General features: G+C 41.4%; 1 protein-coding gene across 1 annotated transcript in view; it reads left to right on the top strand.

Annotated features, from left to right (window-relative positions):
- Positions 1-2721: 2721 nt before the first annotated feature.
- Positions 2722-14220, top strand: part of MRPS28 (mitochondrial ribosomal protein S28) — a 49781-nt gene continuing 38282 nt past the window's right edge. Inside the window, exons 1-2 of the mRNA XM_032222468.1 lie at positions 2722-2948; positions 6250-6428. Of these exons, the coding sequence (XP_032078359.1) occupies positions 2781-2948; positions 6250-6428 (347 nt within the window). The 5' untranslated portion in view covers positions 2722-2780. The remainder of the gene's footprint in view (positions 2949-6249; positions 6429-14220) is intronic.

Below are 14220 nucleotides of genomic sequence, written 5' to 3'. Positions count from 1 at the left end.
AATAGGTCTGTAGTTTCCTGGATCTATTTTTTTTCCCTTTTTTGAAGATGGGAGTCACATCAGCTCTTTTCCAGTTCTCTGGCAGTTCCCCAGCTCCAGGATCTCTGAAAGATATAGTTCAGTGGTTCTGAGATCTCGTCTGTCAGTTCCTTCAGAACCCTGGGGTGTAATCCAACTGGTCCTGGTGATTTGAACTCGTCTAGGGTAGCCAGGTGCTCACTTACCATTTTCTTCCCTATTTCAACTTGTGTTCCTAATCTGATTTTTGTGGTGCTGTTTTTGATAGTTGGATTGTTTTATCCCTTTGTGTAAAGACAGATGCAAAAAATGAGTTAAATAGTTCTGCTTTCTCCCTGTTGCTTGTCACCTTCTTGCCACTTTCTCCCAGCAATGGACCAATTGTTTCCTTAACGTTTTTCTTGTTTTTAACATGTTGGAAGAAGTTTTTATTTTGTTATTTTTTACTTCTGTGTGAGCCTTTTGTTATTTTTTACTTCATTGTGAGCCTTAGCTTTCCTCACTTCATCTTTACAGGCTCTGGCTATTTGCTGATATTCTGCCTTAGTTATGTCCCCCTAACTAAAATACTTAGTTATAATTCTTAACACACAGTGTATTGCTTGTTGTCATGATGTCAACTTGTTTTAGAGTTAAGTTGGCAGTTTTCTGATTTTTCATATATCAGCTCAAAGCTTTTGTTTCTTGTACATGTAGCTTTTAGGGACCTTGCTTTTCTATTGGTCTCTCTCTTGCTTCACCTTATCTCCTATTCTACTGTCCTTTCCTCAGCTCCGTCAGTACTAAGTTGTGCTGGGTATAAGTCTTTTTAACAAGAGAATCCTTTCTTAACTGTTCCAGTCAGTTTCATATAGTACGATTTTGTTTTTGTTTACAACAAGCTTGTTCAGTTGAATTTTTCCGTAGTTATATGTACTGAATTCTTGCTGTGCTTTGGACTCATATGCTGTTCCACACACATACAAATTCTGCACTGCAATTGCAGTTAGAACTTTTGTAAAATAAATATTGGCTTCCAACTGGTATGTTAGAGACCAGATAGTGGAAAACAAGATGAAAACTGCCATGTAAAAATACCCTAAAGAAGCAAAATAGGATTATAAAATTGTAAAATCTTTTATAATCTTCGGCTTTATGTCTGCATGTGGTCATAACCACAGGTGAGTCTCCAAAGCAGCATAATAAAATTTTGGATTATAAAGCACAAGTGATAAATAACTCTTATTACAGATAAAATTTAGTTTTCCGTACATATGGAGATACATTTTGATGCAGCCTAATACTGAAACATCATAAGGTACAACATACAATATATGAGAATAAATGAAAGTATATTTGTTTTAGGATAGGTGTACAAGCCTTCAGTTATACCCAATAATTAATATAGATAACACAAAACACTTGATATTCCAAGAATGGATTTGCAAATAAATATTACATTTTGTCCTTTTGCCAATTTATTGATGGCTTGAATGGTTTTAGGTGATAAAGGTGATAAATCCAGGATCTCCCCTTTGAAAAGCTTATTTCTCCTCCACATACTTTAGGTACTAACAGTCACTAGTGTACTACTATAACCTGCTTAACCATGTTTAATTAAGATTTACCCCACCCAATTCATTGAATTTCCCAACGCACAATAAAAGCTGGATTTGTGAACCCACTAGACCAGTTTGTGGTTCGATTTGTCAGGAATAAAACAATTATTTTAGATTTTTGAAAAAACAATTCTTGCTATAAATAACTTCCAAGTAAAAACCACAAGGCGGCAGTAGTTGAACAAAAATGAAAACTGAATTTGATATAACAGAATATCTTTAAAAACTTTGATAAGTTACACAATTGATTTGGTTACTTTGAATTATCAAGCAACAGAATGTTGATTACATGTGCAGTATTTTGAGCTTTCAGTTTTACAGCATAGTTATCAACCATATCTTTGTTCTGGATATTTCTGAGAAAACTTCATGAACATGTTAAAAAGTTGAGTGGAAGACTGACATTTACTGATATTTATTTGAGAAATGATGGAACAGATGGAGCCAGAAGGCAGGGAATTTGGAGAAAAAAATCAAATTCACTTATAATGTCCTAAGTGGTCCAATGATGATGAAATAAATATTGATTTATTAGACCACTTACTATTGAAGTGACACTTTCAAGATCATGAATAGCCTAGTGATTAAGGCACAAAAGCTAGAAAGTGAGTTCATGTCCTGCCTTAATCATGAAAGCCGGTTGGATGGTTTTGAGCCAGTCACATTCGCTCAGCCCAATCCGCCTCGCGAATTGCTATGTGGAAAATAGTAAGGAAGGTTTGCCGGATATGTTCACAGCCTTGGAAAATGTATACAAATAAAAAAAAAGATTTGAGAATTATCTGTCCCAGCTGAGATTCCCACTCTCCCTCCTAATTCCTGGGTTTGCTGAGAAGGAGCACCTGCTATATCATCCTAGATTTTAACTGAGTTCCCAAACGTGCATCTCGTAACCACACTCGGCGAGAGCACGGCAACTACGGTACTACTAGACCATGAAGAAAGAAGCCGAATGTCAAAAGCACCGCACCGCAGCGGAACGAAGGAGTCGGATTTTGTTCAACCCGAGAGTTTCCCCCTAGGACATTTGGTGAATTTCCGCTCTATTCCAGACACAGCCTAAGCCTCTTACTCGGAATCTTTATGATTGTTGTGTTGAGGCGGGTTGGAGAATTACCGCTTCCGGTGTGGGCGGAGCTTGGCCAACCGCGGTCGGCTTCAGTCATGGTAGTCGCCGGTCTCTTTGCTGCGGCTGCTGTTGGGCGAACCCTGTATCGGGGAGCTGCTTCGGGAGGAAGACGCGTCTCCCGCGGTAGTCCTGGGGTGACGCTCGCCTGTCGCCGGGAGGCTTCTTCAAAAGAAGGGGAAGTTGGCAGCGATAGCGGAAGCAAGGTGCGGGCTCCGTGCATCCTCTCTTACTCTTCCCCCGGTTTTCTTTTCGCGGGTCCACTTTCTTCCGGAACTGGAGAAGTGCCGCCTTAACAGGTCTTTTAACGGTCTCAAGCCTCTCTGCCTAAATGCTTTGTCCGGGGACGGCCTGAGGCTGACCCTGAATTAATTCGGTATCTGAAACCTGTACCGGGAAACGTTTTTCGCCTTGTCTAGTCTCGAAGACAACTTCATAATCTCTCTAATGGGGGGGGGGTCTGCTGTGGGTTGGGGAAGCAGTTGACCTTGAAGCTGCACGCCAATGAGGAATAGGCGCATTTAATTAATCAAAGAAGGAAGCAACATGGAATTAGGGAGAAATTTCCTAACAGTGAGGATAATTAACCAGTGCAATACCTTGCCTTCAGAAATTGTGGGTGCTCCATCACTGGAGGTTTTCAAGAAGAGACACTGGACAGTCACTTGTCTGAGATGGTATAGGTTCTCCTGCTTGAGCAGGGGGCTTGTCTAGAATACCTCGAAGGTCCCTTCCAGCTCTATTATAATGCTGGGCACTCTTTACAACATTTCTGTCCTTTTCCTGGCTTTAACTATTGTGATCTTTGTTATCATAAGAACAGCCTCCTCTCATTATTTTATATAAGTGTGCCGTATTTTTTTCCCCTTAGTACCCATCTTCTGCTTGAACGGGGTGGGACTAGAAGACCTCCAAAGTCCCTTCTAGCTCATTCATTCTATTTTATCTCTTTACCTCTCTAACACACTGTCCATCTATCCTTAAACTCAGAACTGTTTTCTTGATTGTCAATGAAATGGGTGGTGTCTTTACAAGGCACATGGCTTGACATGGTGACATATTCTTAATCTAGAACAGATGTTTCACTTGACATTTTTACTTCTAAGTCTTTCTTTTGGTTTCCTAATTGGTCATTTTAGAGGTTCATAAAAAGTAATTAGCTATTATGGCATACTCATTAGTCCAATATATACATATTTAATTTTCTGTCATAATCTAGACAATCAGAGGCTTTTCTGTAAGCAATTACCCAAAAGGAAACTTTGTTTTAAAAATATATTGCTCACTCTCCATTATTTATTCAGTGTTAACTATCTGGTTTTATGGCTTTTAACCTTTCCAAAATTTGTCTGTTCGTTTGATATATCTATATCAACATATGGCACTATTCTTTTTAATAAACAAAATCTTCTTCTATATAATTTGTACAATAATGTGTGTGTTCTTTTGCTTTTCTTTTGTTTGTCTTCTAATTTTTAGGCCCAGAGAGATTTGTTCCACATGTGTTAACATAGAGATATTTCGCAAAGATTCTCAAATCTACCTTCTGAAATTGTTTTTGTAGTTGGATCATACGCTTCTGCAACAATTTAATAGAAAATGACAGGGTGGATGTGTTTTAAATCAAGTTGATTTAAATCCTAATTTTTAAAGCGCAACTGTCATCTCTGTCCCGCAGCAGCTCCTCCTCTGACCTGCTGTTGACTCACCAACAGTCCCGATATTGCAAAATATACAACCTCATGCTACATAACTAAGCTTCATGCTGATTAAACTAAATTATTAATATATCTTAAATACAAAACTATCTTTAGATAGATTTTTATTCCAAAAGCATGTTATTAAAATTGATAAAAATAAAAAATGATTTAAATTTTAAAAATCCATTTTTAATTTTTTTTTTTAAAAAAAATCATTGATTTTTATCCTCCCTGCCAAAATGATCTGTTATTTATTGTGTAGTAACTGAGCATATAATTAGTAGTGCATTTTTAGTGTTATTGCCATTTCATTCCATTTGGGTCTCAGACCCTAGATCACGGGTGTGAAACTCGCCGCATCACATTGCCAATCGGTGATGTTTTGCCATGTTTTTCCCATTCATGCAGCAAGGATGAGCGTAGCCTGCACGTGACACATCTGGCCCACATTCTGACAGTTTGACACCCCTGGCCCTAGATAGCATATTGTATAATTTAAAATTGTCTGTGCTGCACATCCTAATTTATCTTATTCCTAAAATATCCAGTCAATTTGTTTTTTAATGTTTTATGATTACTGCGTTATTTCATGCATCTGAGGTTGAATGTTGGCAGTTAAAATAAGAGCCTTACAGCCTGATCATCTCTGGCAGTCCTTCAGCATTTAGTGAAGTGAATACTTTTGGCATACCAGATTACAGATTTAGGCCGCAGATTTACATTAGTTTGTCTGACTCTTTAAGAACTGTATAGTTTAGGTTCCAAGACAAGCATTTGAGGCTATTTATTTTTACTTGAAAGTAAATTCCAATATATACAGCAGGGCATTCTAAATTTAGAAGGGAATATTTGTAGTTCAGGGTTGAACGATGGGGCTCCTTGGTGTTTTCTAAGTTTGATTGTTTTCTTGCAGACATTTCATTACCAAACTAGGTAAGTCTGATGATATTATCTAATTTGGTAATGAAATGTTTGCAAGAAACAGTTAAGTTCAGAGTGCACCAAGGACCCCGCTATTGTAAATTTATTTTTCAAAGTAGAAACCACTCTTGCAATTATTTAAACAATGATTAAAATGCACAGAATATAACTATTAATACTATAAAAGAAAGGCCATGTGAAGCTCTGGGCAGATTTTTTTTTTTAAAAAAAAAAACCTGTTGTTTCTTTGTAGGACTAGGCAAATCTTCACTAGAAATGTTTAAAATGCAGAAGTGATATAAAGTACTTTTTAATTTTTTTTAAAGCAGCCTTTTTTTAAGGTTGCATGTCCACTATGTAAAATGCCCTTGTGTGTACATGCTCCCACAACAGGCACAAAACTAGTATGATATCACCTTGCCTAGTAGCCTTTAAGGTGTTCCATAGCAGTATTTTACACTGCCTGCTGTTTTTTAACTATTATGAAATGGAACATACTGTGTTACATGTTATCTTGAGCACATAAGGGAAATATATATTATAAGTATATATTTCAAAAAATAATGATTACAATCAAGTGTGCATGATCCTGAGAGCAGATAGGTTACAATAGTCAATCATCCTTAAGCTAGGAAAAACATTCTTAGCCACTTCAATTTCCGTGCAGAACTCTTTATCTAGGAGTAAATAAATGTAACACTACCCACATCTCCATCAAGATCAACGGTCTATGAATGAATGTTTAAGGTTATTCATATGATTCCTGCTACTGTTTCTTGATACCCTTAATTTCTTTATAAAATAAAAATTTCTCTGTAAAAACTACATTGAAAGTTAATAAATCAAATCTGATAATTTCCTAAATTAAAATGACTGCTTTCTCTAGGTGCCTTCCAAGAATGTGGAATCCTTTGCATCAATGTTGAGGTTCTGTCCTTTAATTCAGATGGGACCGGCCAAAGACAAAATTGTCACAGGAAAAATATTTTACATATTAGAAGATGATCTGTACATTGATTTTGGTGGAAAATTTCATTGTGTTTGCAAGCGACCAGCAGATGGCAAGTAAGTATAGTCATACTATAGATATTTAGTATGCACAAATCTAAATAGTAAGTGTTATAGTGAACTATTTGTATGATGTTATTGTTGAATATCTCTTCAAATTTCCTAAATATTTCCTTTAAAAAAAATATTGACTGAGCAATTTCCTTACAAAGAATAATGAGCTTAAGAGATCATGCATGCGCAACGCCTCAATGGCAAAAAGGATCTTTTATGTCTTTCTACCTCTTAAATATGGCAACATTTATACAGAATATCATTTTCCTGATGAATTGACATCCAGAAGAACAGAACATCAAATTGATACTCAAGATTGCTGCATTTAGTTTTTGCATTTTGCCTAACCCAGGCCAAATTTTGCATTTTAAAGGGAGAGAAAGGTATGAGGCAGGTCTCCAGAAAGAGGCACAGGAGACAGAAAATAATGGCTGAGAAGATCAAGTGTGGGAGAAGAAGAAAAAAATATTTTGCAGGGGAAGGGGAGAAAAGGATTCCAGAGCTATCTTTAAGGAAGCAGAAGGAAATAGAAATAAAACTTAATATAGCGCTTCATAGTACTTTATAGCCCTCTCTAAGCGATTTACAGAGTCAGCATATTGCCCCCAACAATCTGGGTCCTCATTTTACCGACGGAAGGATGGAAGGCTGAGTCAACCTTGAGCCTGGTGAGATTTGAACTGCCAAATTGCAGGTAGCCAGCAATTGGCAGAAGTAGCCTGCACTACTGCACTCTAACCACTGCATCACCGCAGCAGAGCAGAAACTTGAGGAGGAAGAATCCATAAATAAGAGCCATTTATTAGTTCCTTGTTCAAGTTTGAATCTAGCAAGATGACTATGGTTTGTCTCCCAAGTGAAAAGACTGCCAAAATTTGATGATATTACTCTTCTCCTTTGTGATAGACCAGGTTAGGAAACCTACTTTATTCACTGGAACTCTTATTTAGCTAGCCTACAAGAACAGAGTCTTTAAAGCCTTAGGATTTTTCCCCTTTTCCAGAGGAAGGGAGTGGTCACGTGTGGGTATTCTCAAAGCCTGATTGGTTTAAAGACTGAGAGCAAACTCTTAAATACTGGTGCCTTCCAATCCTAGCCCAGTTTCCTCTCAGTCTACTTGGTCCAAGAACTGTTAAGAATATTCCATGGTAGGATTCTATTTATTCCAATCTGATCTCATTTGGTTTACTTGGACATTTTAAAAAGTTTTCTAAATTCCTAAATTTTGCAGCTGCAGCCCCAAGGGACAGTTCTCTTCCTCGGGTGGTTGGGGAAGGCCCTCTGGGGCATTCTGCCTCCCCCCCGCGTGCCCAGAGCCTCAGCCCTATCCCCGGAATTGGGGGGGTTCCAGCTGGAGCGGCAGCTTTGTTGATTTAAACAGACAGGAGAAGTGGCAGCGGTGCCACGAGGCATACACGAGCCGCTTGTGGAGCCGCCGCTTGATTTGGACGGCTGCCGCATTCCTCTTTAAATTCTGCTGCGAGTGTTCCTGGGGGAGGGAGTGTGTGCCTGGGGGCCGCGTGGCCTCCCCTGACCTTGGCTGTATCGGCGCAGGCTTTTGGACGCCCGGCAGAGCCGCTGGAGTTCAGATCGGCCTCCGCTTCGCAAGGAAAGTTCTGGCGGCCATTTTGGTTTGGCTGCCACGTGCGCGAGGATTGCGCTCTGGCCTACGACCATTGAGGCCGGTGCGGGGGCTCTACCTTAGCTTAGCAGACGACTGGAACCAGCAGGCCCAGGTCCCGGTGGGGCCTATAGCGGCTTGAAATCCTCCATCCCTTCCTGTTGGACGCGTGAGTAGGGTAATGGAGGAGGGCTCGGAGATCCCCCATGGCCAGGTGGCAGGCCTGGTGAGGGGTGAGGAAGGGCCAGTGCAGGGGGTGGAGTCGGGTGTTCCCCCTCCAAGATCTTCCTCTGCCCAATGCCCATCTTGATCCTCCATGAGGGAGGAGGCCAGAAGGTACAAGGCCATCGAAAAAATGTTTGCCAGGACAGAGAAACAGGCTAAGTCAGTTGAGTCTACTTCCAGGGACAGGTCCCAGTCTCTCCTCAGGCCCCTTTCGACCTCTCTTCTCCTAGGGAATTTAGTCCTTCTTCGTCCTCGGCCTCCCCGGACAGGTTTAACTCCTATTCCGGAAGGAGGGGTTCCCCCTCTCCCTCCCACTCAGGGGATCCTTTGGAGAGTACTCCTAGGGGATCTCCCCAGGGGCCTAGTTCTGCCTATGGTGATATAGAGGATTTGGATCAGCTCGCCGATGGTCTTTAAAGGCTTATTTCTGCTGCCATTTCATGGGCCATTGCCCAATGTGATAGGAGCTCCTTCTCTTCCAGGCATGGAGGTCTGGGCCGCGCCCAGTATCGGGCTACTTCCCCTTCCATGGTTAGTGAAGTTTCGGTCATGGGGGAGGAGAATCTCCAGGACATGGGTTTCTCGGAGGACGAGGGTGTGGCCCAATTGGATGAGTCCGCTTCTTCAGGCCTCTTTGCCCCAGCCATGTTCACCTCGTTCCGGGGACTATCCGGAAGGTGATAGCAGAGAAGGCTCTGGTCATTGTGGTGGCCCCTTATTCTCCCAGGAGGCCTTGGTTCGCAGACCTAGTCCAGATGTCGGTGGCCCCTGCGTGGAGGATTCCGCGGGAGGAGGTGGTCTTGCAGCAGGGGTCCTGCTTCACTCGGAGCCCCAGTGGCTCCATCTGACCACCTGGCTCTTGAATGGCGGCTACTGTGGGGGGCTAACCTGTCCTCTGCGGTCATTCGTACATCGAGGCATCTCTGCGTCCTTCAACGACCCGCGTCTACAATTCCACCTGGGCGGCTTTTGTCCGGTGGTGTTCTCCTCTTGGCATTTCTCCTGATGGGGCCACTATTCCCAATGTATTGGACTTCCTGCAGAAGGGCCTTGACGACCGGCTTTCATAGAATACATTGCGCGGCCAAGTGGCGGCTTTGTCTTCAGTCCTGGGGGGTGTGGGGTCTTCTTTCCTCTCCCATGTTCCCCTGATCAAGCATTTGCTGAAGGGGGCGGCTAATCTTAGGCCTCCCCCCATCCATAGGTTCCCCACGTGGGATCTTCCCCTGGTTCTCAGGTCTTTGACGGGGACCCCGTTCGAACCTCTCCGGTCTGTTCATCTACGGCTCTTGTCTCTGAAAGTGGCTTTCCTGGTGGCGGTTACCTCCTCCCGACGTATTTCAGAACTGGGTGCCCTGTCTTCCATGGACGACCTTTGCCATTTTCACCAGGACAGAGTGGTGCTTCGCCTTGATCCTACCTTCATCCCGAAGGTGAACACTCCCTTTCATAGAGCTCAGGAGATTGTCCTGCCTGACTTTTGCCCGGGCCCGTCCAATGATAGGGAGAGGCTCTGGCATCGGTTAGACGTGCGCCGCGCTCTGCGGATCTACCTCCGAGGGGGTCCGTAGATCGGAGGCCTTGTTTGTTTCGTTCCAGCCAGGAACATTAGGTTCTAGGGTGTCCTCGGCCACCATTGGCCGTTGGCTGCATCAGGCCATTGCGGAGGCCTATGGAGCAGCTGGTCGTCTGGCCGAATTGGGCATCATGGCCCATTCTACTAGGAGTGCCGCGACCACGGCAGCGTGGGCCATGAGGGCCCCATTTGAAGGCATTTGTCCTGCGGTCACTTGGGCTTCTCCGACACCTTTCATCTGACATTATCGTCTGGATGCCTTCGCTTCGGCGGACGCGTCCTTGGTCGGAGGGTCTTGCAGAGGGTGGCGGCTGATGCTCCCCTTGGGCCTTAGTGGTTTCTTGTTCCGTGACCCGTCAAAAGCGCGGAGGACAAAATCGCGCTCGACGAAAGCGTGCATGTGACGTCATCACAGCGCGACGAAAAAAATTAAAAATTAAAATTAAATTAAAATTAAAGCAAGCCGATTCACATAAAGGTAAGGGTTAGGTTTAGGGTTAGGGTTAGGTTAAGGGTTAGGGTTAGGTTTAGAGCGTTAGCGTTAGGTTTAGCGTTAGGTTAAGTGTTAGTGTTAGGTTTAGCGTTACGTTAACGGTTAGGTTTAGGGTTAGATTTAGGGTTAGGTTAAGGGTTAGGTTTAGAGTTAGGTTTAGGGTTAGGTTTGGGGGGGTTAGGGTAAGGTTTTAGCTTTATTTTTACATTTTTCGATCATAGCGCGATGTTTTCGTCGCGCTGTGATGACGTCAAATGCACGCTTTCGGCGAGCGCGATTTTGTCCTCCGCGATTTTGTGGTGGAACCTCTTGTTCTCCCTCCCTGGGACTAAACCTTGGGTAATCCCACATGTGACCACTCCCTCCCTTCCTCTGGAAAAGGAACGTTGGTCTTACCTGAATGTGTCTTTTAAGAGGAAGGGAGGGAGTGGTCACGACCTGCCCTGGGGTTTTCCTTTGGGGTAAAGGGGAGGGCCCAGGTGGTTCCCGGGGGGTTGGTTGTTGTTGTTTTTGTTGTTTCAGTTCTATCGTTCACCTTCAAGGAAACTGGGCTAGGATTGGAAGGCACCAGTTTTTAAGAGTTTGCTCTCAGTCTTTGGACCAATCAGGCTTTGAGAATACCCACACGTGATCACTCCCTCCCTTCCTCTTAAAAGACCCGTTCAGGTAAGACCAACGTTCTTTTCCCTCCTTTTTATATCTGGCACTGTGTTCTTAATTTTAGCAACTTGAAGATGTATGAAGTTCAACTCCAACATCCTGGAGGTTAAGGGCCACACTTCTTCAAGTTGCCAAGGTTGACAAACACTACTCCAGAGCGTTAAGGCAGAGCCAGTTTGAAGGTTTCCCCCTATAATGTTTTAAATGCTGTAATGCTTAAATGCCTTTCCCAGGCTTATATATTTTGTAACTGTTGCTGCATAGTTTCCCCAAGGTCATTTCTTTGGCTCTCCACAATTGCTCCCTCCTAAATAATTTTGTTCTTACTCTTACTGTGAATTTCAGTTATCATAATAGCCTTAGCTGTATTGATAGCTGTGTGGAGAAGATGCAAAGATAAGAGCTCCTCATGGTACTAATACATTTTGGGGCAGTATCTTCTAACTGAATTGGAATAAGTGGGCCCTTTTTCACAACACCCAATGTGGGTATAAACTTTTACAGCTTCGTAGCTACTATGCAGACAACAGAAATTCAAAGAAAAAATAAATTGGGGAAAACTAAAAGGAAGAGAGAAGGTGGAAAAGAAATTCCACTTTTGTGATTTATACTAGATTAAAGTCTTTGAAGGGCATTAGACCTATACCTATGTGGACTAACCTAAATGGCACCAGCAATTTGATCTGTACATAATAGCTTGTTTCAAAAGCCATCTCCCTTGGAATGTTATCTCAATAGCTTTTCCCTCAAATCTGTATCTAAATTTGTGGTATAAGGTTTTCATGATTCCTGAATCTTCTGTTATTTTTTTTTCACATGTTGTATATTCATTTAAAAGTAGTTATAATTATCAGTAGTGGCCATCTTTAAATGGTCATATTCTAGCTCTGTAAGTTAGGTGTGTGTGTGCACTATGTGTTTTATTTATTTGCCAGACCAATGATATGTCTCTGAGTGATGTATAATCATGTAAAAACAATAAAATAAACTCAGCCTAGAAAAATATGTAAAAATGCACATCCAAAAGCATTATACAGGAATCACTAGAGAGAAGGTTGCTGCTTCTAGTCTTTGAACTTCACAAGAGGGATTCTCTAATGATAATGAAAAGTCAACTTTGACAAGGCAAAGCTTCATGTAGCCCAGTATTGTGACCTAAAGGAATCTTTAAGAAGAAACTGGTACTTTGAATTGGACCTCAGAATTGCAGCAATCTCAAAAGTGGTACTTTTTTGCTGTGGAGATGGTTTTACTAGTCTGGCTATTGCATTCTGGACAAATCCCCAAAGATTGTCTCATGTATAAAATGCTACATAAGCCAGTGGGGTGATCAGGATGTAAGTTTAGGTGAGTGAAGAAATCTAGATTTATTTGTTATAAATGTTGCTATTAGCTGCCTTATAATAACATATTACAAAATAAATAAAACAAATAAAATATAAAAATTGGTATAAGCTATCTACGGCCACAAAATGAGAATGGGAAAAATGAATAAGATCCAAAAGCAATACAAGATTAAATACATGTTAAAGACATTATATTACACAACAATTAATGTAATATAAACTACGAAAGAATAAGACAAATATGTCAAGATGAAGCTCCCTCCTGAATTTGTTGTTTCCTAATTTCCTATATTTCAAGATATGATGGGTATTTATTTGTTTCACTGGCAACAAGAGCAAAGAGGCCATGTAAATACATGTAGTTCATATTTTCTTATAGTAGCATTTTATCATCAAATGAGGTCAGTATCAATTAGAAGATTCACAAATATGTGAAAAATGTAATTTTCTCTGAAATAGGTATTTCACATAGGTGACACCGCCCTTTCTGAGGGTGGGGGGGAAGACTGGCCAAGCCAGGGGGTAAAATGGAGAATTAGTCTGGAATCCCTATGTGGGCACCAGAGGGCGAAGTCAGCCCCTTCTTGAATGCACTTGAACCTTATCTAATCACACTCAGGTGCAAACTGTCATTCTGAGAATATTTCTATGCATATGCTAGACTAGAGCAATAAAACAGCTAATTGAAATCTTCACCTGTGGGTCTCCTTGTTTGCTCCTGACACTTTCAATTTATAAATGATTACAAGAATGTTTTTTCTAGATTTTCCTTTAACGCACCTCTCCCCTTTAAAAATAAAAAGATAAACAGCATGGCATTGACTTTTGTTAGTTGTGATTTTCAGTTGTGTCAGAGCTGCCGCCACTTAAACCTCTAAGTAGAAACCATCCTTGGCTCCATTTGTTGAGAAGGGCATCATTTTACTAGAAGTCAAGTTGCAGTAGTGCAGTACACTTTTCTAATATACACTATATTGCCAAAAGTATTCGCTCATCCATCCAAATAATCAGAATCAGGTGTTCCAATCACTTCCAAGGCCACAGGTGTATAAAATCAAGTACCTAGGCATGCAGACAGTTTTTACAAACATTTGTGAAAGATGCCACTTGTGCAACAAATCCAGTCGTGAAATTTCCTCACTCCTAAATATTCCACTGTCAGCTGTATTGTAAGAATGTGGAAGTGTTTGGGAACGACAGCAACTCAGCCACAAAGTGGTAGGCCACGTAAACTCATCCAACATTAGTGTGTGACCTCACAAATGCGCTTCTGGAAGAATGGTTAAAAATTCCCATAAGCACACACTTGAATCTTGTGGACAGCCTTCCCAGAAGAGTTGAAGCTGTTATAGCTGCAAAGGGTGGACCGACATCATATTGAACCCTATGGATTAGGAATGGGATGTCACTTACAGTAAGTTCATATGTGAGTAAAGGCAGGTGAGCGAATACTTTTGGCAATATAGTGTATATTTTTCTCAGCAAATGGAGCCAAGGATCATTTCTACTTAGAGGTTTAAGTGGTGGCAGGTCTAACACAGAGACTTTTAGTAATTGTTGTTGACTAATAAAAATGGTTTGTTTTATTTGTTCTTAGTCATAGTCCACTAAAGTCTCAGATCTTTGGTAAGATTGTTCTCCTTGTGCTATTTTCACGGATTACAGAAATGGAATGAAGAAATAGTAACTATTTATGTTTAGAGAAGGTTAGATTCAAGAAGGTGGCTTTTAAAAAGCTGCTTTTACAGGGTTATTCACAGTAACTCTTTGCCCAAACAATGCTTGTGGTGCCTCTATGTCTACTGTCAAACACTAGAGTGCATTTTTTACAGACTAGTTATGTGATTGCAGACTGAATCTATGCGTTTTTCAGC

This window comes from Thamnophis elegans, chromosome 8, assembly GCF_009769535.1.
Source record: "Thamnophis elegans isolate rThaEle1 chromosome 8, rThaEle1.pri, whole genome shotgun sequence".
In the NCBI taxonomy this organism is placed as follows: Eukaryota; Metazoa; Chordata; class Lepidosauria; order Squamata; family Colubridae; genus Thamnophis; species Thamnophis elegans.
The sequence above is the reverse complement of the archived record's forward strand: the minus strand, read 5'-3'. Positions and strand labels throughout refer to the sequence as shown.